At 35.2% G+C, this 25,719-nt stretch overlaps 1 protein-coding gene across 1 annotated transcript in view; it reads left to right on the plus strand.

Annotated features, from left to right (window-relative positions):
- COL3A1 (collagen type III alpha 1 chain) overlaps positions 1–10,273 on the plus strand; it is a 36,452-nt gene extending 26,179 nt beyond the window's left edge. Inside the window, exons 36-51 of the mRNA XM_080933042.1 lie at positions 607–714; positions 970–1,023; positions 1,302–1,355; positions 1,576–1,737; positions 1,848–1,955; positions 2,824–2,931; positions 3,959–4,012; positions 4,099–4,206; positions 4,660–4,713; positions 5,151–5,258; positions 5,501–5,554; positions 5,654–5,761; positions 6,585–6,879; positions 8,343–8,530; positions 8,875–9,117; positions 9,851–10,273. Coding sequence (XP_080789168.1) covers positions 607–714; positions 970–1,023; positions 1,302–1,355; positions 1,576–1,737; positions 1,848–1,955; positions 2,824–2,931; positions 3,959–4,012; positions 4,099–4,206; positions 4,660–4,713; positions 5,151–5,258; positions 5,501–5,554; positions 5,654–5,761; positions 6,585–6,879; positions 8,343–8,530; positions 8,875–9,117; positions 9,851–9,997 — 1,953 coding nt within the window. The 3' untranslated portion in view covers positions 9,998–10,273. The remainder of the gene's footprint in view (positions 1–606; positions 715–969; positions 1,024–1,301; positions 1,356–1,575; positions 1,738–1,847; positions 1,956–2,823; positions 2,932–3,958; positions 4,013–4,098; positions 4,207–4,659; positions 4,714–5,150; positions 5,259–5,500; positions 5,555–5,653; positions 5,762–6,584; positions 6,880–8,342; positions 8,531–8,874; positions 9,118–9,850) is intronic.
- The last annotated feature ends 15,446 nt before the right edge of the window (positions 10,274–25,719 follow it).

The raw sequence follows: 25,719 nt of genomic DNA on the forward strand, positions 1-25,719 counted from the left end.
TCTTTCTCATGGCAAAGTGTCTCTTTTTCCTCTTCCTCTTCTACTTCTTTTTCTTCTCCTCCTTCTTTCTTCTTCTTCATTTTCTTCTTCTTTCTCTTCCTCCTCTTCTTCCTTCTCCTTATTCTCTTACCACAATCCTTTGATTGATTTTTTTATCATATTTTCAGGAAACCTTTTATCCCTATTTGATGGCAACATCTTCCCAGCTTTAAAAAAAAGTTTTTTTTTTAAATTTTATTGGATATTCTTTGTATTTACATTTTAAATGTTATACCACCCCCACTCCTCTTCCTCCTCCACCTTCATTTGCTTCCATGAAGGTGCTTCCTCTACCAATCACTCTCTCCACCTCAGTGCCTTGGTTGTTGATGATGTTTGTTCTTCCCATGAGGGTGCAAACCTTCAAAACTACTTCTTCTCCTTCTTCTTCTTCTTCTTCTTCTTCTTCTTCTTCTTCTTCTTCTTCTTCTTCTTCTTCTTCTTCTTCTTCTTCTTCTTCTTCTTCTTCTTCTTCTTCTTCTTCTTCTTCTTTTAGGAGAAGCAATAGTAAGTCAAGCTTGTTGTGAGGGAAGTTGACTCACAGATTGTTACTCTTGCTATGCACAGGGACAGAACGGTGAACCTGGTGCTAAAGGAGAAAGAGGTGTCCCTGGAGAGAAAGGTGAAGGAGGCCCCCCTGGTGCTGCAGGACCCCCTGGTGGTTCTGGACCTGCTGTAAGTCTTATTGTTAAACCATTCAGCAAGACATTTTGGGTTATTATTAAGCTAATGTTTTATGTAATATTTTTGTGTTATAGGAGGAGAAAGTAATTTTCATAGGAATATAGTCCTTAATTTTAATTTTAATTTCAGTAGTTTGGATATGATTATAAGTGAGATAATTTAATCTCTTCAGGGAGCATTAATGCTTTTCTCAAATTTTTATTTTCTCACTTTATTCAATATTCCTTTCCTCTCATTTGTGTTTAGGGTCCTCCTGGTCCTCAAGGTGTAAAAGGTGAACGTGGCAGTCCTGGTGGTCCTGTGAGTATGGATTCGCATAGTTCTCACTCTATGACTGTTATTGAACATATTTAGTGATTCCAATCTATGTAAAGACCACATAATGACAAGAAAGCAACAGAGAGAATGTGATAGGTTTTGTTTTCTTTCTTTTTGTTTCATAGTTGTGTGTAAATTAAAAGGGAAACACTGCATTACTTGATAGAATTCAATTCTTGGCACACTCCTTATCTTCATATTTATGTGTTTAAAGATGTTTGGTCTAGTTTTGCACTAATTAGTAAACTATCATTTCACAGGGTGCTGCTGGCTTTCCTGGTGGTCGTGGTCTTCCTGGTCCTCCTGGCAACAATGTAAGCTCTCTGTTGTTGTTTTGTGTGTGGGGGGGTTATTTTTGTTTTGTTTCGTTTTTGAATGTAACTTACAGAAAGACTCCATGTGTCCAAAATATAAAAGTGATATTTGGATACCTACCAAATTTTGGCATCTACCAAATCCCACATAAAATTAAAAAAAAGGCAAAGAGAGCAAAAAGACCCCTTTCCACAATGTTAAAATTTAAATTATTTGCAGGGTAATCCAGGACCCCCAGGACCCAGTGGTGCTCCTGGCAAGGACGGCCCTCCAGGTCCTGCAGGTAACAGCGGTTCTCCTGGCAACCCTGGAATAGCTGGACCAAAAGGTGATGCTGGCCAACCTGGAGAAAAGGGACCACCTGGTGCTCAGGGTCCTCCAGTGAGTGCTCTCAATGTTTTGTTGGTAGACCTTATTTTCTGATAACAAACATAATAAGATAAATAGAACTCAGTAGAAATGAGCTGAGTTTCCTTTATCTATTGCAACAGGGATCCCCAGGTCCTCTTGGAATTGCAGGGCTAACTGGAGCACGAGGTCTTGCTGGACCACCAGGCATGCCAGGTCCACGGGGTAGCCCTGGTCCTCAGGGTATTAAGGTAAGTGTAACACCTTGCATCTGATGTTTGCTTTCCTTCATAGGTATAGAGATTTCTTTACCATGTCAGATATAAAAGGTTTTCTAATCAAGATGTAAATTATCAAAGGGTTTACCATCTTGACACTCTTAGGCTTGTAAAATCAATACTTTTATTAAATCTTCTCAAACACACAGGAGGTCATAAACAAGCTTTGAATATATATACAAGCAAGCCAAACATCACTGAAAAACAATTTTGTTTGCACAAACACCAGTTAAGGAATTTGTAAGCATTTTTCAATTTGTTCGCTATAACTATGAAGGGAGAAACTGTTTCATCTCATAAATATATGAGATTTTAATTGATGTAAATTTCCCATCTCTTGAAGTCAAAACTTTTGGTTTGCTTTCACTGATAGTACCAGATGGTGAAAGTGCTTAGTATCTGAAATATCCATTCATTAAATAAATTAACATAATTTCATTTGCAAAAGATTTCATAGTATAACATTTTTTGTACCTTTTTCAAAACATGTCAGAAAATAGTAGCAGGAAATTCAACAGTAATTAATATATCTAGCAAGTTTCTAATAAATCCTAATTCCAAGAGTCACTGATATGATAGTTTATCATTATTTTTCTTGCTCTACTATATGCTTCTGTTCTTTACAATCAACTGTGCTCTGATTAAGAGAGGATCTTACTATTCTGAATCCCTGAGCAATTAGAAAAATACAAAACTCTTGCTCCCCATTTTTCTCTTATGAAGGACTTAGTTTCAAGAAAAATAAACATCAATAGAAATTGACTAAATCATATTCATTTCACCCTCTAATCCTCATTAGTTGGAATCTCAATGTGAAATGCCTTTATTTCTTTGTCCACAGGGTGAAAGTGGAAAACCAGGAGCCAGTGGCCATAATGGAGAACGTGGTCCTCCTGGACCCCAAGGTCTTCCTGGTCAGCCTGGTACAGCCGGTGAACCTGGAAGGGATGTAAGTAGAAGTTCAAAAATAATGTTTAACCAGTCAGCAAATACTCAGTTTGTTATATTTTTTAAATTATAATTATTAAATTGTGTTTGTGTGTATACACATGAGCATATAAGAATTATGGTACACATACAGATGTGACAGAACAGCTTTCAAGAGTCAGTTTTCCCCCTTCCACCATATAGCAAACAGGATATTGAACTCAAATCATCAAGCTTAACTAGAAGAACCTCTAGCCATCGAATCACCCCTCCAGTCTGAAATTCAAGGATTAGTTAAAGAAATGTCTCCTAAACGTTACTGTATGAGATTTAAATGAAATGTGTCCATATAACCGATTTTTCTTCCCTCTCTGATAATCAGCCTTTTGCAACTTAGGATAATATAAAGACCTATAGTCAAACACATTTCCAAATATATTCACGAATGAAAAGAATGTAAATACAAATTAATATAGAAAATGAGTTAATATGCAAAACTATAAGATTCAATTTTTTATAAAAATGTTTATTATTCATTGGTGAATATTCTTAATTTTTCAATTAATATTTTATATCAGCAAAATATATTTGAAGGGGGTGCTATTTGATTTTTGAGAGATACATTTAGTGTGGAAATATTAAATGAAGTTTAATTTTAGATTTTTATAACAAATTTAGATCCCCACTTCTAAAAATTTATTTGTTAGCTGTCATTAAAAAACATTTTAGGCTTTCTTTTTGTTAGTATTTACATCATATTATTTTATGAAATTTTAGGAAAACAGAAATCTTGCATATCTACCAAAGAATTATGGTTCTTCAAAGAATTAAACCATATTGTAGTATGTGTAGTTTCTTGTCACCAAAACCAACTTTGGTTTCCACTTGGTTAGAAGGGCAACAAGGGAATGGGGATATGACAGGGAAGGAAATCTTACAAAAATATTCTTTGTTCAAAACTGCAACAGTGGTATATGACACTTTGTATGCAAACTACAAATTGTCTTTTAAAAGAGTAAAAGGCTCTCTTTTAACTCTCTTTTAACCAGGGAAATCCTGGATCAGATGGTCAGCCAGGTCGAGATGGATCTCCTGGTGGCAAGGTATATAACAAATTCATATACAGTAGACATGTGCAATTAAATCTGATGGCCACCATGCTTATGTGACAGCCATGGTTTTGTTCCAGGGTGATCGTGGTGAAAATGGTTCTCCTGGTGCCCCAGGTGCTCCTGGTCATCCGGGCCCACCTGGTCCTGTTGGTCCATCTGGAAAAAGTGGTGACAGAGGAGAAACGGTAAGTTTCAATACAATGCTTCTCTCTATATACACCCTCATTCCTCAAAAAAGAAGCTGGAGTGAAGCAATATATTAGTACTCTTGCTATCATGATATATTTGTGTTGATTTCTTTCAGTGCTAATTGGAAAGCTTTTTGTTAGCTGCAGTAATAAATAGGAATTTAGAGAACTCTAGCTTCCAATAATAGTATGTGAACTATGATCCCACCACAATAAAATGGACATTTTTAGAAAACTATTTTTATTTTTTAAAAAAATAAGAAATATTTATTGTATTTAATTTTTAATTAATTTAATTTTTAGTTAATCTTTTATGCAATATATTTACCCTCCCCCATTTCTCTCACATCCTTCTATTCTCCCTATACAGTCAACTTTTTTAAATGGAGTTGAATCAGTGAAAAAATTCAGTTCAAATTGCACTTTTTCAATTGCTTGCTTGCATTCTAGGGCCCTGCTGGTCCTTCTGGTGCTCCAGGTCCTGCTGGAGCTCGGGGTGCTCCTGTAAGTATTAGACGTTTGTACTGTTGTGTTTTAAAACCCATTTTGGAGTATAAGAAACACCCAGTTGTTTTCTGAAATTTCTAGAAAATAGTTAGGATGACAGATGCATAGCTATTGAGAAAATATAAACTTTCATTTGATAATACAGAAAAAATTCAGTGTCTAAAAGATAATACAGACATTAATTATGAGAATTGCAATTATCAATTTAAAATTAAAACAGAAATAATTTTTGTGATTACATTTGTTAAGTCTCTTGATATGGATTTCTAGCTAAGATAATATAATACATTTATTAATATAAATCTTATAGGATGTTATATATTTATTATAAAGCTTATAAAATTCTATAGATTTTAATAGATTTTTATAAGCTTAATTTTAATTTCTCAGTATGTCTGTATAATAATGACCTTAATTTAAAAAATATTTTAAAGGGTCCCCAAGGTCCAAGAGGTGACAAAGGTGAAACTGGTGAACGTGGCTCTAATGGCATCAAAGGACATCGAGGATTTCCTGGCAATCCAGGTCCCCCAGGTTCTCCTGTAAGTGCATCCACTGTTAGGAATTCTCCTTCACTGCATGACTGATGAGATGAACTACAGAGATGCGACAAGTACTCAAGGGCTTATTTGAAGTAATAGTTTTGCATGACACAATGAATGAAAGAAAGAGAAATGTTGTTTCATCTTGATCATTGGGTTCTGCAGAGATTGTGAATGGTCCCTTCCCTAAGCTCCTAAGCTCTGGAGTTCTTCACTGGTGTCTCTCCTTTCTTACTTTTCAGGGTGCTGCTGGTCACCAGGGTGCAGTTGGTAGTCCAGGACCTGCAGGCCCCAGAGTAAGTGTCATATAAGTACATTGGAAGGTGGACATTTCAAAATGTTTATGCAAAAAAATATATTTTAACATCATAACATCACCATGGTCATTTCTTAAGGGACCAGTTGGACCACATGGACCTCCTGGAAAAGATGGAACAAGTGGGCACCCTGGTCCCATTGGACCACCAGGACCTAGAGGCAACAGAGGTGAAAGAGGATCTGAGGTAAAAATGTATATATATATATATATATATATATATATATATATATATATATGATTTGAGTTGCCCTAATACAATGTTTCACCAACATTGCATTGTTTGTAAACTGAAGTAGAGAGTATAGTCACTTACTTTAGAAAGTGAAAGCTAATTTAATGCATTCTTGATTGCATTAAGACCTTTTATACCACAGTAACATGGATACACACACACACACACACGCACACACACACACTGCTGAGTGACATATCAATAAAATGACATGTACTCAATTAATCAAATAAATTATTTCATACAGATCTCACTTCGGAAAACTCACAGAGATCATTTTCTTTTTGTAGAAGTTTTACTGATTAAGTGATCTAAAAACTTCTGTAATGTTACCAATAAAATCATGGCTAATTCCTTCTGACTGTACAGTGTTGGGACAAATTGTCATTGTATCAACAAATATACATGTAACAAATAAAATAACAGTAAGGCAAAGCATAATTTGAGCCCCAATGATAAAGTCCCTGTTTTACTCTTTCTCGTGTCAGTATTGTGCTTTCTGGGTTATTTGCTTACTTGACATCTGTATACAGATGAGGTTTGTGCTCAATACTCCTTACTCCTATGTAATAGAAAAACATATTTGTATGTAATAAATCATATTTGTTATAAATTGACAATCATGAAGTTAAAAACATTCCAAATAGTTTTTTAGTTAAACTAATTGTTACAACATATGTAGATTGCTTATGGTTCATTTTTCTAGACATGTGACACAGTTCTTTAATGGAGGACAAAGAAAAACACTTCTATGGTGTATTTTTTATTTATCTAGGGCTCACCTGGACACCCTGGACAACCAGGACCCCCTGGACCACCTGGTGCCCCTGGTCCCTGCTGTGGTGGGGGTGCTGCTGCCATTGCTGGAGTTGGAGGTGAAAAGTCTGGTGGCTTTTCACCATATTATGGAGATGAACCAATGGATTTCAAGATCAACACTGAGGAGATTATGTCTTCACTCAAGTCTGTTAATGGACAAATAGAGAGTCTCATTAGCCCTGATGGTTCTCGAAAAAACCCTGCTCGAAATTGCAGAGACCTGAAATTCTGCCACCCTGAATTCAAGAGCGGTATGTTCGAGTCTTTGCCTCTCATTCTGTGCACTTAGTGAAAAATATCTGCCTATATTAGAATTTGACTAAGAAAATTTTTCTGATGGAAAATATTTTGAAGCTCCTATACTATCAAAACATTGTCAATTCAATTGAAACTGCTTGATAGTAAAGAGGAAAAACTATGTTTGAAGGAACATTTAAGGTATAACAGGTAAATACAAAATATTTCAAATATAAGAAACTATAAACATATCTTTAGAAATTTTGACATGAATATTTCTAAAATACCAAAAAATATTTAAATGAGCAAGTGACATATATCATCTTATTTCCATTTTTAAAAAGCATAATTTTATTATTTTTATTATTACATTACATATTTAAAGAATTAATTTTAATGAACAGATGATTAAACTTAAAACTCTTTTTTCATAAATCACTTCCATTTTTATCTATTGTGAAATGTCTAATTTTATCTTTTACTACTAAAACATATTTATTATATAAAGTTATTGTTTATATTTTCAATTAACTATTTCAATCTTTTAAATATCTTGATAGACCACAGTTTTTACTTAGACTAACTTCTGGGAATTACTTAAAATGGAAAATAAGTACCAATTAAGTTAAATTATGCCACAAATCTGGTCTATAGTGTTATCTTTAAATTAAAAAATAATATAGACAAAGGCTTCTCCTTCCATTGATGCCAACAAGGCCATCTTCTGCTACATACATGCCTGGAACCATGGGGTGCTTCATGTGTGCTCTTTGGTTGGTGGTTTAATCTCTGGGAGCTCTGGGGGTGGGTATAGTTGGTTGATCTTATTCTTCTGATGGAGTTGCAAATACCTTGAACACCTTCAGTCCTTTCTCTAACTCCTCCATTGAGGACCCCATTTTCAGTCCAGTAGTTGGCTGTGAGCATCCACTTCTGTATTTCTTAGGCTCTAGATGTCCTTCAACAGAGAAATGGGTACAGACAGTGTGGTATACTTACACAATAGAGTACTCCTCACCTATTAAAAACAATGACTTTATGAAATTCTTAGGCCAATGGATGAAATTAGATGAAATATTATGTTGAGTGAGGTGACCCAATCACAAAAGAAAACACATGGCATACACTGACTGATAAGCTTGGAACACCCAAGGTACAATTCATAGACCACATGAAGCTTAAGAAGAAAGAAAAACCAAAGTGTGGATGTTTCAGTCCTTCTTAGAAGAGGAAACAAAATACTCACAGGAGAAAATACAGAGTCAAAATGTGAAGTAGAGGCTGAAGCAAAGGCCATCCAGACACTTCCCGACCTGGTCATCCATCCCATATGCAGTCCCTAAACCCAGACACTATTGCTGACAACAAGAAATGCATGCTGACAGGAGCCTGATACACCTGTCTCCTGGGAGGCTTTGCCAGAGTCCACTTCTAAATGTTATAACTAATCCCCATTATCTCCTTGGTGATGTTTCAGGAGAATACTGGGTTGATCCTAACCAAGGCTGCAAGATGGATGCTATAAAAGTGTTCTGTAATATGGAAACTGGGGAAACATGCGTAAATGCCAGCCCCATGACTGTTCCCCAGAAGCACTGGTGGACAGATTCTGGTGCTGAGAAGAAACATGTTTGGTTTGGAGAATCTATGAATGGTGGTTTTCAGGTAAGAAAAGATACCTTTAAACAGAGATATGCCTATTACTCCTCTTGCATGTTTATGGTTACTAAGTAAAACACCCCAAACACTTCTGTGGTTAGACAATTATTATTCCTATAAAATACTAAATTATACTAGGCCAGTTGCATGTAAACACCTTTTTTTAACTTGTTAAGGCAGTTACCTCTGCACACAATAAAATAAAATAACATAATGGGTATGAACAAGTTATAACACAACATCCATGCTAATGTTGTATGAATTCCTCACCCTCTGTTTTGGTCACAGGCTTAGATGTACTCTCTCTTATTTTTTGTTTTGTGTTTGTTTGTTTGTTTGTTTGTTTATAGTTCAGCTATGGTGATCCTGATCTTCCTGAAGATGTCCTTGATGTACAGCTGGCATTCCTCAGACTTCTTTCCAGCCGGGCCTCCCAGAACATCACATACCACTGCAAAAACAGTATTGCCTACATGGATCAGGCCAGTGGCAATGTAAAAAAATCTCTCAAGCTGATGGGATCAAATGAAGGAGAATTCAAGGCTGAAGGAAACAGCAAATTTACTTACACAGTTCTGGAGGATGGCTGTACTGTAAGTAACGATGTCTTTTCATATAGGATGGCAAATATATTTAGAATTTATTGCTTAATCATTGATGTTATTTTGAGGAAAAGAAATAAAATCAGTAAGAGAGACAAAAGCTTCCTGGAGGAAAAAATTATGTAACATCTACTTATTTGTTAAGGAAAATGTTAAATATTTCAAAAATTGAATAGCCCTTAACTTATAGATAGAAAACAGTTGAAATAAAAATGATTGAAACTTAAACTCAGAAAAACAACTTTAATAACTGTAATGTTTACTGTAAGTTACACATACTACTAATAATATAAAGTCTGTCAGATATAACTTTTGCTTTAAACAGGTAAAGACTTAAAATCTATTCTTTTTTTCTCATAATTCATTAAAATGGGGAACTTTTGTATAATGCTAGCCATTCCTGTTGTGAGTAACTGAACTACTTCTTTGTAAGTCAACTATAGTGTGGCAGCAATAATCAGAAACAGGATGATGAATGAGCTAGCCTGTGGCCATCTCCCTTCTGGGTTAGCTTTTTGAGTCTTGCCAGACTTTGATTAACAGTCTTATTTATCAAATGAAAACATTAAAACTTTAAATACTGATGTTTTCATATGTCTAGAAGTTTTCATGTATACTAACTACTTTGTGAGATTAGAAGACACGTATGATCAGTTAAGGAAAATATGTAAGGTAACAGTAATGTCAAGATTTCTTTCTTATCAACTTTTTCTCTTTTTAATAGAAACACACTGGGGAATGGAGCAAGACAGTCTTCGAATATAAAACACGCAAAGCCATGAGACTCCCCATCATAGATATTGCACCCTATGATATTGGGGGTCCTGATCAAGAATTTGGTGTGGACATTGGTCCTGTTTGCTTTTTATAATCCAAACTCTCTGAAACCCCAGCAAAACAAAAACCACATCCATGTGTTCCTCTTGTTTTAGTCTTGTCAACCAGTGCAAGTGACCAACTAAATTCCAGTTATTTATTTCCAAACATTTGGAAAAGGCATAATTTGACCAAAAAAAAGAATACAATTTTTGCTGTTTCACCCACTCAATACAGTTCAAATGCTTTTGTTTTATTTTTTTACCAATTCCAACTTCATAATGTCTCAATGGTGCTATAATAAATAAACGTCAACACTTTTATGATAAAACTGTGTTACATTCTTTGAACTCTAGTCGATCTGAAGAGCAATAATCATATTCATCAGCATAGAATATTCTTATTTCCCAAACAGGAAAAGACAAAATTAGACATGACTTCCCTATGTTAACTACCTTAACTGGTAAGAACAGATAAATTTTGAGACCAGAAGACAACACAATCATGTATAACTTGACAAAACTTACAAGTTTCATTGGTTAACCATGTAGAATGTTGATAAAAATGAGACCATAGAGCAAGGATTTGAAGGAGTACTTTCAGTTTATTTTTGCCTCCATCATAGGTATAAATGCTTTTAAAGGTAATTCCCTTCTGCTGTTGCTGGTGAACTTGCAAATATTTGGGAGGGCTTTAAAGACACATGCTAAGGTGCTAATGTATTTTCACCTTTAGAACCCCAAATCAAAATTGGTGACCTTCATTCAACCCATAAATGCATAGTACCTATACTTGTCTGGTGCCAAAAGATTGACTGACATGCCACAGGATCTTCCCTTGTTTTATCCTATAAAATTCAACAACATACATAAGTTTGAGAGTTTTTGTCACAATAACACAAGAATGTTTGAACTTTTTCTTTTGTAAGTTTGTATGTAGTTGCTGACCTTTTTCCCAGTCACATAGTAAAATATCATAATGAAATATTCCTGTTTTCGTTGCTTCTCACAGAATTAACAATGACATGTTTACATGTGAGAACTTCAGTAGTTTTCTAGAAAAAAATCTAATTGTGCAGTTTGTTGAAATGTCCATTTAAAAATAAGGCATTTCATATTAGAATAAAGATATGTACCCTAATTATTTCTGTATATTTAACATCATAGACAGTATAGACCTTGACATTATTTCATACAAAGCACACCAGATTTGAGGGAACCAATCTCTGGAAAGGTTCTCAGTGAAAGCTTGTGTGTCCTCAAAATGGGAATAAGAAAGAAGATACTGGAAAATTATGAGGAAGAACTAAGCAACAGCAAAGCATAAACAGTAGATTCTTTCACCTGAATTTAGAATTTTTAAATTTTATGTTTATTTCAATGAAATTTGATATCATTGTGAGTAAAATACCCCAGACATAGAAGGAGAAATATTGTACAGTTTTGATCATATTTTGGAGCTAGGATGTAAAGCTAAAAGAAGAAGAAATTAAGGGTATGAAGAAGACTGTAACAATGAAGAAGTCATAATAAAGAATAGGAGAGAGGTTTAATAGAGTCAACATATATTATGATAATCAATTGAAATAGAGTAAAATATTTTATAAAATTAATAAATTCTGACAAAAAGCAATGAAAATTCCCAATGCATTTCTTCACTGTACCATGTGATAAAAGTCAGGATTTTGTCTAAAATTTGTAGGTTTCTGGTTCACTAAATCAGATAGAAAAGCATAAATTTCACAAATATAATCTGTAATATAAAACAATACACATGGTATAATATCCAGTGAGTACGGAAAAAATGTATAAATTTGAAATAAAGCACTCATTTTATCTAGAAAATGCAATACATTTATGAAGACAAAGGAATGTGGTGGAAAATAAATGATAATAAAGTAAAAAGCACCATGGTCAACAATATGTAGGTTCTTTGCTTGATAATCTACATCATTTCTGACTGCTCACGGTTAACAATGAGCATGAAAGTCAGTAAATATTTCTAGAGAAAAACACTGCTAATAATACCTAATTTTCTTTCTGTCATGTCCTCCTCTGATGTTGCTCCTTCTGTTCTTTTCTGTCAAGTATAAACACCTTTTGGAGAACTTAGGCCTAGCCAAATGTTCCAGGACAATGTCTGCTAATTGTCATGTCAGGACATGGTAATATTTCTTTTAAAATGGTCACAAAGTTAATTCTCGTCATATCCCAATCACACTATTCATTGGAGTGTCCAGACTTGTAACTAAAGTCACATCTCAGAATGCTTCAGGAGTAAAAGTTAAAATGTCAGTCTCAGGAGGCTTACAAACAAAAATAATGAACAGATTTCACTAATGTATCATACTTGAAATTTGAAAAATATGTGACCAGTTCTGAAAAACAAGACAGTTTCATGAATTTTAAATGAAAAATTATCAGTACATGAACATAGCAACAGGAAGTTCTAAGAGCATTTCTTTTTTTTAAACTTAGGAAAAAATATTTTGGTTTACAATTATAGGGAGGTAAATGTTCATTATAGCTGGGAAACATGGCTGCAAACAGTAGGCTTTGCAGTAGGCTGAGCACATCTTTACACAAGAAAGCATAAGGCAGAGAGAACAAACTGAAGTGGTGGAGGCTTTAAACTCAAAGCCGTTTCCTGAAATGTATTGGTCTAGAAGCATTTCTTCTTCTTCTTCTTCTTCTTCTTCTTCTTCTTCTTCTTCTTCTTCTTCTTCTTCTTCTTCTTCTTCTTCTTCTTCTTCTTCTTCTTCTTCTTCTTCTTCTTCTTCTTCCTCTTCTTTTTTATTGGATATTTTATGTATTTACGTTGTTTCAAATATTATCCTCTTTTTCTCCTCTCTCATGATCCCTCTCCCTCCCTTTGCTGCTATGAAGATGCTCCTACTCTTACCCACCCAGGCCCACCTCATCCATCACCCTGACATTCCCCTACACTGGGGATACAAGCCACGGGATTCATGGGACAAAGAACTTCTCCTCCTATTAATACCAGATAATGCCAACCTCTGCCACATATGCTACTGAAACCATGGGTACACTTTGGTTGGTGGTTTAGTCTCTGGGAGCTCTGGGAGATGGGGGTTGGTTGATATTGTTGTTCTTCCTATGTGTTGCAAACCCCTTAAGCTCCTTCAGTCCTTTCTGTAGACCTTTAATTAAGGTCCCCATTTCTTAACATGCTTATTTAAGTAAACACAGATCTCAGATTTGCTAAAAGCAACCAAATTTGAGACATATGAAAATTTCTCTCAGGCAAATAATATATTTCAGAAACATTAGAAGACAGAAATGCTGGTGTAGTCATACAGTATCTGGTAGACCCACACATTTTCTAACAGATGTCATTTTCAATAAGAGGATTTGTCTTGTTACTGTGACAAAATACTAGATAAAAGCACCTTCAGGAAGGGTTTGGAGGCTGGAAGTTCCAGGAGATACTAGTCATAGTGTGTTCATCTCAAGAAGCAAATAATTTTGAGTGTCTGGGCTCAGCTAGCTTTCTACTTTTTATTCTGTTCCAAGGAACCCAGTCCATAAAATAGTGCTGCCCATTTCTGAATGGGTTTTATGATCTCAGTTTAGATTATTAGATAATACAGACATTCTCAGAGAGTGCAGTAATCTGGATAATCTGTCATGGCATGCCAAGAAGCTTATCTCTTAGGCAATTACTGGTCTTATCAAAGTGCAATCAATGATCTCGTTTTGGTGATATTATAGAATATCTACTGTTATTGAGCTAAATGAAGGTTGTGGCCATTCCTCTTGGAAAAATAAAATGATTTGATTATAACAGTTTTTATTATTAATTACAGAGTAGTGGTTAGGATAAGATAATAATTTATCTCAGTTTATCAGAGTCTATAGTTTATTGTAATAATCTGGACCAAGTATGATGGTGATGGTGACCTCTACCAAAGTGGTCACAGTGGATGGGATAAAAGTAGTTGTATTTTGAATGAATTTTTATACATAGCCAACAGAAGTTGCTGAAAAATTGGATATGTAGTTTAAGACAAAGAGAAAAGTGAAGCATAAACCAAGGCATTTGGTGTAACTAAAGATAAGGGTTGCAAGAAGGCACACACCTTTAATCCAACATGCAGCAGGCTCAGGAAAAAGAATACTGTGGAGTTAGAGATAGCATGTGCTATGTAGTCAGGACCTGTCTCAAAAACACATCCAATTAATTAATTAAAAAGGGATTTCCAGAAAATATTGAAGTACAAAATATTAAGGAGTTCAACATTCCTAATAGAGTGCATTATGTTTTAAATACCTATCATTGATGCAAGAAAGTGATAGAGACCCTCAGTCCATTGAGTCTAAAAAGGAGGAAATCTACAAGACCTACAGGTATTTTAGTGTAACAAATATCACAATGATCTAAAGGAAGTAAAGGAAAGTCAACAAAATGGAAGGAACAAATGAGAGTGTAGTAGAATAGATGACAAACAAACAATGCTTGTTCTTCACATTTTGTAACTATGATATATTAAAACTTGAAAAACTAATGAGACCCCACCCAAAGCCATATAACAACAAGCAAATAATTGACTTCTTTGGAACAGTCAGCAAGTTGGGCATAGACTTCTAACCATGAAGTTTTCTTACCTGCTGTGGTGAGCAGTTTGATGACACTTGCCTTTGGGCTACCCATACACCTCTATGTAATATTAAATGATGTTTTTATATATAATTTTAATACAACATTTGGTTCACCAAGTGGGATTTCACTGAAATCTTTCTTTGGTCTGTTGTTAGTATCCCCTTTGAGATGAGTAGGTATCTGTTCATGTCTCCACCAAAAAAGCCACATAATACACATAATAACATATGTCAACGCCCAAAGTAGTATTGACAGACCCAAAGACATGCTAAGTAAGAGCCATTGCATGGATAATTTTGTGGGCAACTGAGATTCATCTACCTGAAGATAATAAATGTGTGATGTGAGATGGTATATTTTGCTGCTGTATTGGCAGTTATATGTTCCATATTATGGTTATGGAGGCACAAATACAAGAATAATCTTTTGGAAAGTAAAATGTCTTTAGAGGAACTTTAAGGCCTGATGCTTTTCCTCTGCATGGTATTGGGTGACATTTTTTCTTGATGAATAGAGTATGCCACACAAATACAAGAATCCATCCCCAAATGACTTATGGTGAGTACAATTAATATAATCCCTGAAAAGTACATGTGGGTTTGACTGTATGCAGACCATGAAGGGTGATGAATTGCCTTAGTTGTAGATAATAAAACAAAAAATTGAGGCTCAGCTGTCTACATCATAAGAACTTTCCACAAAAGGGAGAAATTATAAAGGAGAAAAAACCTGTAAGTGTTGTCTTCTGCATCCATGTCTGATTTGGCAGAAAAGGTAAAAGGATAGGGGCATGAAATGGAGTTGTTTGCTTGCCATTTCTCATAGTTTACTGGAAAAGTGAAGACCCATGAGATATGTGCTTCCTCCAATCTAAAAGTTTGAAACCTAGGCCAATAGTAGAGAGAGAGGAAAGTAGACATCCTATAAGACTTCTCTAAGTTCTGAACTTTAATACAGAAGAAGTGGAAATCATAATGGAAAAGACATTTCCATTATAACCTATGCCCCCAGTATAGGAAATATCCGATAATCACAAAAAATCAGAATTCACAGTGCTCGACTTTTAAACACAGAATAAAACAAATCCTCACATAATTTAGTCTATTGTGATAATGTAGGCCAAAGATGATGGTAACAGTGGATGGAATGAAAATAGTCAGATGAAAGATGGAATGAAAGACTGTGACTCATGGAGGAAGATAGGATCAGTCTGCCTGCTCTTTAGATGGAAATCCTGTGTAATATTACTATTTATTCCTTCTTGAAGCATAGGATGCATAACCTGGGACAAAACTAGGGAAGTCTGTCTCTGATGGACTGATTCATAGAAGCCAGGAGAGACACTAGTTTGACATCTGAGATCTTTATGTATATCAGGACCTGGAAGACAATATAGGAAGGACATACATCATTGAGGAAATGATGAATGCCAGATGCCATAATGTATGACAGTCTATTGAACTACATAAGACCAGAGACTTAACGAAAGATTAATTCAAGAGGACCTCTGGACCGGAATGTGGCTTTAAATGCTTTGTTTGGCCGCATAATATGTGTTCTTTATGAGGTAGAAGAGGCTCTGTGTTCTAAGTGATTTAGCCCATCATGTAAATTTGGTTCATATGATAATAAAACATTCAGGGAGGAATAAAAATAGAGAAAAAAAATGTTACTTTTAGAAAGTTACACTCTCTGCTACTGAAAACCTTTAAAGCCTGAGCATGATTTGTTTACCAGAGGGTAAAATAAGCCAATAAAAGAGCAGCATAAGGAAAAAATCAGGTTGACCTAGGTGTTGGCATTTATCCTCATAGTAAGCTGTGTCCATTTCTCCTCTGCACGAAACTATGCTAGGGATAAAGATAGAAATGACTGTCTAAAACATATCTCTCAGCAGCCAGATATGGCCAGTAAAGGACAGCTAGGCATGGAATTAACTATAGTACCAGCCATAGTAGATGAAAGTACAGTCTAAGCCAGGTGAATAAACCTAGCTTTAAAGAGCCAGTTATAACAGCTCAAAAACAGTACTCTGGAGTAAGGTGACAAAACGGCTTATAGAGAATGACCATGGATTATGGATACAAGTTATTTTACAATAGGGTGTATATTGGGGAAAAACTGATAATGACATCTTTCTTATTCTTTTGGCCCTTATTAATTTCTTTAAATTATATTCCCAGCTTCTCAATTGCAAGGCCATTAGGAACATTCTAAGAATATACACTAATAGTATTTCAGGAATCATTTCACTGCTTACAAACAGGTTTTTAAACACAAAGCTAATACTAGTCATCTGGTAGATTTAGAAAAGAGCAATAAAAGAGCAACTAAATAATTTTAATACAGTCTTACCATGTCGGTGCAAAAAGGAATGTCATAAGCCATACAGTTACAGATGAATATTAAAGTCCCATGAGTAGCTAGTCTCAAGGAAGTGATGACTTACTTGAAACCTAAGGTTGCTTCTGTTAGTTTTATGATGATAATAATTGTTGGGTCCCTGTTGCCAAAGATACTACTCACATGGCTACAAAACATGTAGAAATTGAACTGCAACTAGATTTGAAACTTCTTCCCTCTTGATTTGGAGTGATAGAAGGCATGAAAACAAACCCATATGCTAAGACTGTATTAAAATTTTAGTTGCTGTTTTATTGCTCCTCCAGGTAGTTTTCTAAATCTATCAGATGACCAGTGTTAGTTTTATGTGAATATAGCTGTTTGTAGGGGGTGAAATGATTCCTGAAGTCCCATTCTTATATCCTTAGCATGGTATCTGCTATTAATGAAAAATTGTCTGACAGTGCCGCTCAGTTATGATTCTGACGTACTATACTACTGCTTGGGTTACTTGTTTTATTTCTTTGACAGAGTACATTGATGAAATCAACCTAAGGGAAAATGTTTATTTTGGCTCAGAATTTGAGGTTGGGTTCTCTCATGGTATGGAAGATTTGGCATAAGGAGCATAAGGTCACTGGAAATATAGTTCATGCTGTCAAGAATCCAAGAAATGAATGCTAGAGCTACTCCCTATGCCTGAAACTTTGAAAAGGTAATACTCATGTTTAGGGTGTGGTTCCCACCTCACTTAACTCAATCAAGAAGTCCCTAAGTGACCTACCAGAGGTTTGTTTCTATGGTGATTCTAATTCCTATGAAATTGAGAATCAAGTTTAACCATCAAAACTACCAACATGTCAGGTAGGATGCAAGAATGGCACAATTATTTGGATGTAACTAAATGTTTTTTAATTGGATTTGAAGACTGCTTTTTAAGAAGAAACTTATATCTGGTATAGTAATAGGCTTCAATGTGCTATTGTTTTCATAAATGAATATAGTATGTCGTGGATATTAAATTGCTTTCTAAATATTTAGATACATCCACAAATTACTACTGTTGACAGGCTTGGTTGGGAAAGAAAATTTCTTTGTGGTAGTTAATATGATGATTCATAACTAGTTAAGCTTCTGAGAATAAATAACTCTTACTATGTATCTTAGTTGTTGTTCTTTCCGATAAAGAAATATCATGACCAAGCCAACTCATGGGAAAAAGCATTTGGCTGTAGACTTGCTTACAGTATTACAGGGTTAGTCCATGGTCATCATGGTAGGAATCATATAGGTCTGACACTGAAGTAGCTGAAAGCTATGCATCCAGATATTCTGGCAGTAGGGACAGAAAGACAGAAACTGGGCCTAGAAGGGGCTTTTGAAATCTCAAAACCCATTTCCAGTGACACTCCATCTCCAACAAGGCCAAGCCTACTCCAATAAGGCCATACCTCCTAATTCTTTTCAAATTGTTTCACTAACCGATGAGTAAACATTTAAATATATAGCATATGTGGTCATTCTCATCTGAATCACAACACTGTGGCAGAGTGAAAAAGAACAAAAAAGAAAAAAAAAAAAAAAAACTAAAATATCCACAAAGCTACATGTAGCCAGAACAATGTATTTGTCATCATGCTTTATCTAGGGTAAATAGACATTTATTTACAATAATCTACTTTTGTAAGAACTTTTTCTGGATAGTGAAACAAGTGCTTATTTATCCTAGACTGGGTATAAGCAACAGGGCAAAGAAATCTCCTAAGTCCAACTTGGTGAATTAGCAAATTCAATTATGACTGCTCACAGAAGTGTGGACCTAGTGTTTCTTCTAAGTCCATCATCAACTTATAGATAGCTATGCCACAGAATAAAAGAAGAAAAATCAGTATAGTCTATATATTCTTAAGGATGGACCTGGCCTGAAGAGAGTTCTTTCCTACTAACTATGAACTAGACATTTTATAACTTTTGGAGGCCCATAAGTCTCTCCACCTATCATTAAAAGTTAATAGACCCATTCCTACATAGTTCTCCTTCAGGTGACCACAGATACTGAATATTCTAGAATTAGACAGCCATGTCATGACTAGAAGAAAGCATTGTATGATAAACACAAAAGGCCATACAAAATAACCATTGCAGAACATTTGTAAACTTTTTATTTTAAAAAGGGATTATCTAAGACAGTATTGGTGGGCATTCTCCTTGTATATTCTAGGCTTAATTGAAGGTGGTGGTGACAACACTGGATATGCAATTTTGCATCCTGATGCTTCAATTAAACACGATACAACTCTTACCTATAAAGAAAGTATTATTAAAACTTTGGAAATAGTTGAGAAAATATAAAAACATTTTAAGGTATCATTCTGAAACTAAAAAACATTTTAAGTAACCTTATTTCTGTTTGATTTATACTAACATCATATTCATTTGGATTATATAATAAAGAAATGTTTAGAATTTTGTAAGTGAGGTAGAGACTTTGAACAGTATTTTCCACATAGATGTTATCCTGTGGTGAGGTAAAAGTCATTAGGAAAGCCTGATAAAGCATTCTAAAAGACCAGTCATACACAAATGTTCTACATTTTGCCATACCAAATGTTTGCAAAAATATTGTAAAGAGTAACTCATTGAATCAATAACATTAAAAAAAAATAGCTGCCATTCATGGAATCCCTGGCTATTATCCATGGCCTTTATCCATGGCCAGAATTGTTAAAACAAATTCTTGTCTGATAATACTTTTACAATTCTCTTTTCTACTAATTTCCATAGGCTTCCTTCAAAAAAAAAAAATGCTCTTCTTCAAAACTCATAAATACTTTCACTAAAATGCACTAAATTACTTTATCTCTGGTGACATTTGACATAGTACTAAGGTATAAAGAATCAGGCTGTCATTTGTGATCTTTAAATTTAGAAATGGTAATTATCATATTTTACTATATCAGTTTAGTAATTATGTGAGTACTATTCTTGCTAAAGTCTTTAAAATGAGAAATTCCATAATTAAGTATGATAAATAATACTTTAACTCGGTCTTAGTTGAAGTCTCTGGAAACTGCCCCTAAGGTCATAAATCATTTGTTTGGTGTTGGTTAGAAAGTCATTTCAAAATGTGGGGATTTTTTTCTAAGAATAATGTAAAAGGCAAGATGGGTTAAAAGAGAAACTGACCCAGTTGCAATAGAAACTGAAGTTTATGAAGATTCTACAAGGTTTTCATAAAAATACAGCTTGTTCTTGAGGTTTGATTTTGTATTATGAGGGGGGGAAAATATAATCATTTACAGATCTTTTTAACCTGTGGGCCATTACCTTCACAGGTATCACATATTTTGTATCCTGCATATAAGATATTTACATTGTGATTCATAGCAGTAGCAAAACTATAGTTAAGAAGTAACAACGGAATAACTTTATGGTTGGGGAACATCATAGCATTAGAAAGGTTGAAAACCATTGATTTGGAAGGTAACTTGACCAAGCATGATCTTTTAATATACACAATGGGAATTCAGAATGAGTTTCAAAGGGAACAAACAATAAGAACAGCAATATTTTATGATGGAAGAAAGAAACACAAAGAATGATTTACAGGAAAAGATAAGACAAATGTCAGAGCAAGAAACAAGCACATTTCTTCAAGGACTTACTTTCAGAAAGAGTCAAAGATTATAGAGATATATGCTGTGAAATAAGGTGAAGGAGAGAAGAGTGGGCAGCTGAAGTCATGTCTTCAACAGCCATATGGGAGAGGTCTCTTTAAAGAAAACACTAAGTATGAAGTTGCTCCACTCTAGGCTTTCTCACAGCCTCCTACGTGGCAGTTAGACACAAAAGTGATTCATTTAGAAGGGTGACTGGACATGATGAAATGTGTGACTGATTGGAGAATAGTAGGTCAGGGGGTGGCTGAGTATATGTGGAAACTATCCTTGTACAGATGTCTGATGAAATCAGCTGGCTCCAAAACAATGTCCTCAGGGAACAGAACATACAATTATGGGGCAAGGTACTTATGAAGGGGTAATGTGGACAAAGGGCCAGACAAAGTTTGATTGAGACTGCAGAGTTTGTTTAACTTAAAAATTGGAAGATTTAATTTAAAGCTGACAAAGGCTATAGGCACAAAAAGGAAATTAAACAAAAGACAGGCACCATTGCTGTTATTATAAAACAAATGAGTCTGGTTTCCAAAATTTCTTCTGAATTTATCATCATTAGAGCCATCAAAATTACAGTCTGAAGGCAAGAAGCCCATAGCTGTCTCTTGAATCATGCCAGGGTCAACATCAGAGAAGACCATAGCTGTTCTTCAGAGTCTTCCAAAGTCAACACCACACAAAGAAACCTGTTTGAGGGCTTATGGTGCTTGGGACCTTCCTATTCTCTTGAACTTTAGAGCTGCAATTTACATACAGATGTTTCCAATTCATGTTACATTTTTTTCTCATTAACTAACAATTGTAGTCATCCAATTGCCTTATATTACAAAATGGAAAACTGTTCACATTACTATCCACAGTCCTGTCTTCCTCTACTGGAATCTCCATTTATATTTCACATGTCTGCTGCCCAATTACTTATAAAATACATGGCTTTTGACCCAACATTTTTACAATTGTGTGTGCCCTATATGACGTGCTTTACTTTTTGGCAAATCATATTCCTGGATAAAATTAGATATATTCATTGCCTAGAAAGTACAAATTAAATCACTTAAGGTTATTTATTTATGGAAGAAAATCATAAGAAAATATAATTTTTTCTCAACAGACATCATGAATTTTTCAGGCAAATGGATGGAAATAGAAAATATCATCTTGAGTGATGTAAACCAGATACAAAATGACATACATAGTAAGTACTCACTGAAAAGAGGTCTTTAGCCAAAAAGTTCAGACATCCATGATACAACTCACAAATCATATGAAGCTTAACAAAAAGGAAATCCCAAGTGTATATGCTTTAGTTCTACTTAGTATTGGGAACAAAATAATCACTAGAGATAGCCAGAAGAAGGGTCATCTTCAACAGAATCACAGAAGAAATTTCCCCCAAACTAAAGAAAGAGATGGCCATAAATGTACAAGAAGACTACAGAACACCAAAAGAAAAACATCCTGTCACATAATAAACAAAACACTTAATGCACAGAACAACAACAACAACAAAGAATATCAAAAACTGTAAAGGAAAAAGGCCACATAACATATACAGGAAGACATAATAGAATTCTATCATACTTCTCAACAGAGGCTCTAAAAGTCTAGAAGGTCCTGGACAGATGCCATGCAAACCCTAAGAATACACAAATGCCTTTCCTTCAGTCTCTGTTCCACTCTTTGTCTCTGTATTTTTGCTCCATCTGAGGATTCAACCCATATGTAGTCACCAAACCCAGTCACTATTGCTGATGCTAAGAAGTCCTTGCTGACAAGAACATGATACAGATATCTCCTAAGAGTCTCTGACAGAGCCTTACTAATATAGATGAGGATGCTTGCAGTTAACCGTTGGACTGAGCTTGGGGACCCCAATGGAGGAGTTAAAGAAAGAACAGAAGGAGCTAAAGGGGTTTGCAACCTCATTGAAAGAATAACAATATTAACCAACCAGAACCCCCCCCCCATGCACAGAACTCCCAGGGACTAAACCACCAACCTAAGAGTACTCATGGAGAGATCCATGGGTCCAGCTGCATATGTAGCTGAGGAAGGCCTTATCTGGAATCAATAGAAGAGGCCCTTGGTCCTTTGAAGGCTCATTTCCCTAATATAGGGGAATGCCAAGGTAGTGAGGTGGGAATGGATGAGTTGGAGGAGGAGCATACACACACACACACACACACACACACACACAAACACACACACGCACGCACAAATGCCAGCCCAGGCTACTGTATCCAGAAAAATATCATCATAAATGGAGAAACCAAAATTTCCCATGAAAAAATTTAAACAATATGCATCTACTACTCCAGCTCTACAGAGGATTCTAAAAGGAAAAGTCCAAAACAAAGAAAATATATACACCAAAGAATAACAGCAAATTAATCATCTTACAATAAGCCCAAAACACATAATTCCACTTCTGGCAACAAACATAACAAGAACTATTGGGCAGGTAGGCTGTGTTGGGAAACCTGATTCTTGGATGAGAAGGTAGAAGCCCTGGGAACTGTGAGTGAGACAGCAGGTGGCTTCCTGGACTCCTGTTAATTAGAAATCCTTGCCATAGACATCACACTGCCCTTTTGGACACTGGCCACAACTCAAGTCCCTCCCCCGCAGGTAGTCATGACCACAAGTCATGCAAGCTACACAGAAGCTATAGGCAAAAGCAGGACCACCCCCAAATATGTAGAAAAGGTCTTCCCATAAACTATCTAACACAAAAAAGACTGCTAGTTAGCCTGGTCCCTGGAAGACACCATTATCCTGAGGGTTATCAGGAGATAAACTGCACTCAGAGCATTTGATAACATATCCTGAGGAAACCCAGGAGATCTGTTTCACCCAGGGCATCTAACATCACAGCTGGAGACATCCCAGGAGATTCACTTCACCCAGGAACCCCACAGTTGAAGGCATCCTAGGAGTACCTCTGTACACAAAGAACTGAGAAACCAACACCAAAATTTGAAGACCTACCAGGGTATCTGTTGCATGCAGGGAAACTGACCCAAAAGACTGAAAGCCTCCCTGGAGTTTGGCTACAAATAGGGAAACAGAAACCAGAATTCCATAGGCCCACCTGGAGAACTGCTTCACACAGGACAACAATTTGACTGCTCCTGTGAAGACCCAACACCCTGAAAACTTACCAGGAGATCCATTGAAACCAGGGCAACAAATCAGCAGCTTCTCTACTCCTCTGAAGACCCCACAAAACGTGTGCTACAACCAGTGCTACAGACCTACCAAGAGACCTGTAGCAACCCAGGGAAAAAGTAGCAGACTCCAGACAGAGTCACCTAGTTCAGTAAATACCAGGAACAACCATATGCTGAGAGGCAAACACAAGAATATAAGCAAAAGAAGCCAATATAAGAAGCCATCATTAGATCCCAGTTTTCCCACAACAGCAAATCCTGAATATACAAACACCTGAAAGTCAGGAAGCTGAACTAAAAGTCTATCTCCTGAAAATAATAAAGTCCTTTTTTTAATTGAATAACTTTATTTAAAAAACAAAGATAAATGTAAATATTTTAAGCATTTGTGCATAAAAGTATACAAATACATTTTTGTCATTGCTTGGCTTTTTTTTTTTTTAAGGTTTGATAGTATGCATTAAGATCTTACTAGTTACAATGAGCATAAAGTATATGTAAAACAGGATGTAACCCTGAATTAGTCAAAATTTTCTTGGTGTGTAAGGAGTAAACATAATGGTTTTTTTTTTTTCTTTTCTTTTCTTTTCTTTTCTTTTCTTGAACTTCATTTCACACAGTCTGTGAGTTGTTTCTGGGGTATTCAGAGACTTCTGGGGTTAGTATCCAATTATCAGTGACTGCATATTATGTCTGTCTTTTGTGACTGGGTTATCTCACTCAGGATGATATTCTCTAGATGCAGCCATTTTCTTAAAAATTTCATAAGGTCATTGTTTCTGATAGCTGAGTAGTACTTCATTGTGTAAATATACCACAATTTTTGTATCCATTCATCTACTGAAGGACATCTGGGTTCTTTCCAGCTTCTGGCTATTATAAATAGAGCTGATATGAACATTGTGGTGCATGTGTCTTTGTTGTAATAAAGTCCTTTAAAGAGGATATAAATAACTCACAAAGGAAAACACACATACACAGGTAGATGCTCTTAAAAAGAAAACAAAACAATCCCTCAAAGGAATACAGGAAAATGCAATTAAACTGGTGAAGAAATTACATAAACCAGACCTAAAAGTAGAAGTAGAAACCATAAATAAAACACAAATGGAAGCAAACCTGAAAATGGAAGACCTAGGAAAGATCAGAAATTACAGGTGTAAGTATCACCAACAGAATATAAGAGATTGAAGAGAGAATTATAGGTATATAAGATACCTTAGAAGAGATTGACATAACTGTCAAAGAAAATCCAAAACATAAAAAACTCCTAACCCAAAACATCCAGTAAATTCAGGAAACATGAAAAGACCAAATCTAAGAATAATTGGAATAGAGGAGAACAAAAATTTCCAACTGAAAGGACCTGAAAATGTCTTTTAAAAAATCATAGAAGAAAAATTTCCCAACCTAAAAAAAGAAATGTCTATAAAGACACATATTTCTGCAATAATTTATATTATGCCTAAATGTTTCAGTATGCCTAACAGTTTTATTATGAATAAATGTTTCATATATATGTATAATATATAAATACATAATATACTTCTGTATTTATACAAAAACATATAAATATGTAGAATATTCTCATGTGAAAATAGAATTTTAGTATAGAACATTTCATTCTAAAACAAAAGAATATATCTTCTCCAAAAATTACCATATAATTGGTCACAAAACAGGCCTCAACAGATACAAGAAGATTGAAATAACCCCAAGAATCCTATCAGATCACCGTGAACTAAGGCTGGTCTTCAAAAACAATAAAAAGCTGACACACATATATGGAACCTGAACAACACTCTACTCAATGATAATTTGGTCAGGGAAGAAATTAAGGACTCCCTGGAATTTAATGAAAATGTTGACACATCATACTCAAATTAATGGGCCACAATTAAAGCAGTGCTAAGAAGAAAATTCATAATACTAAGTTCCCTGGTAGAGATGCTGGAGAGATCTTACAC

The sequence above is a fragment of the Micromys minutus genome (assembly GCF_963924665.1).
Source record: "Micromys minutus genome assembly, chromosome: 19".
Taxonomy (NCBI): Eukaryota; Metazoa; Chordata; class Mammalia; order Rodentia; family Muridae; genus Micromys; species Micromys minutus.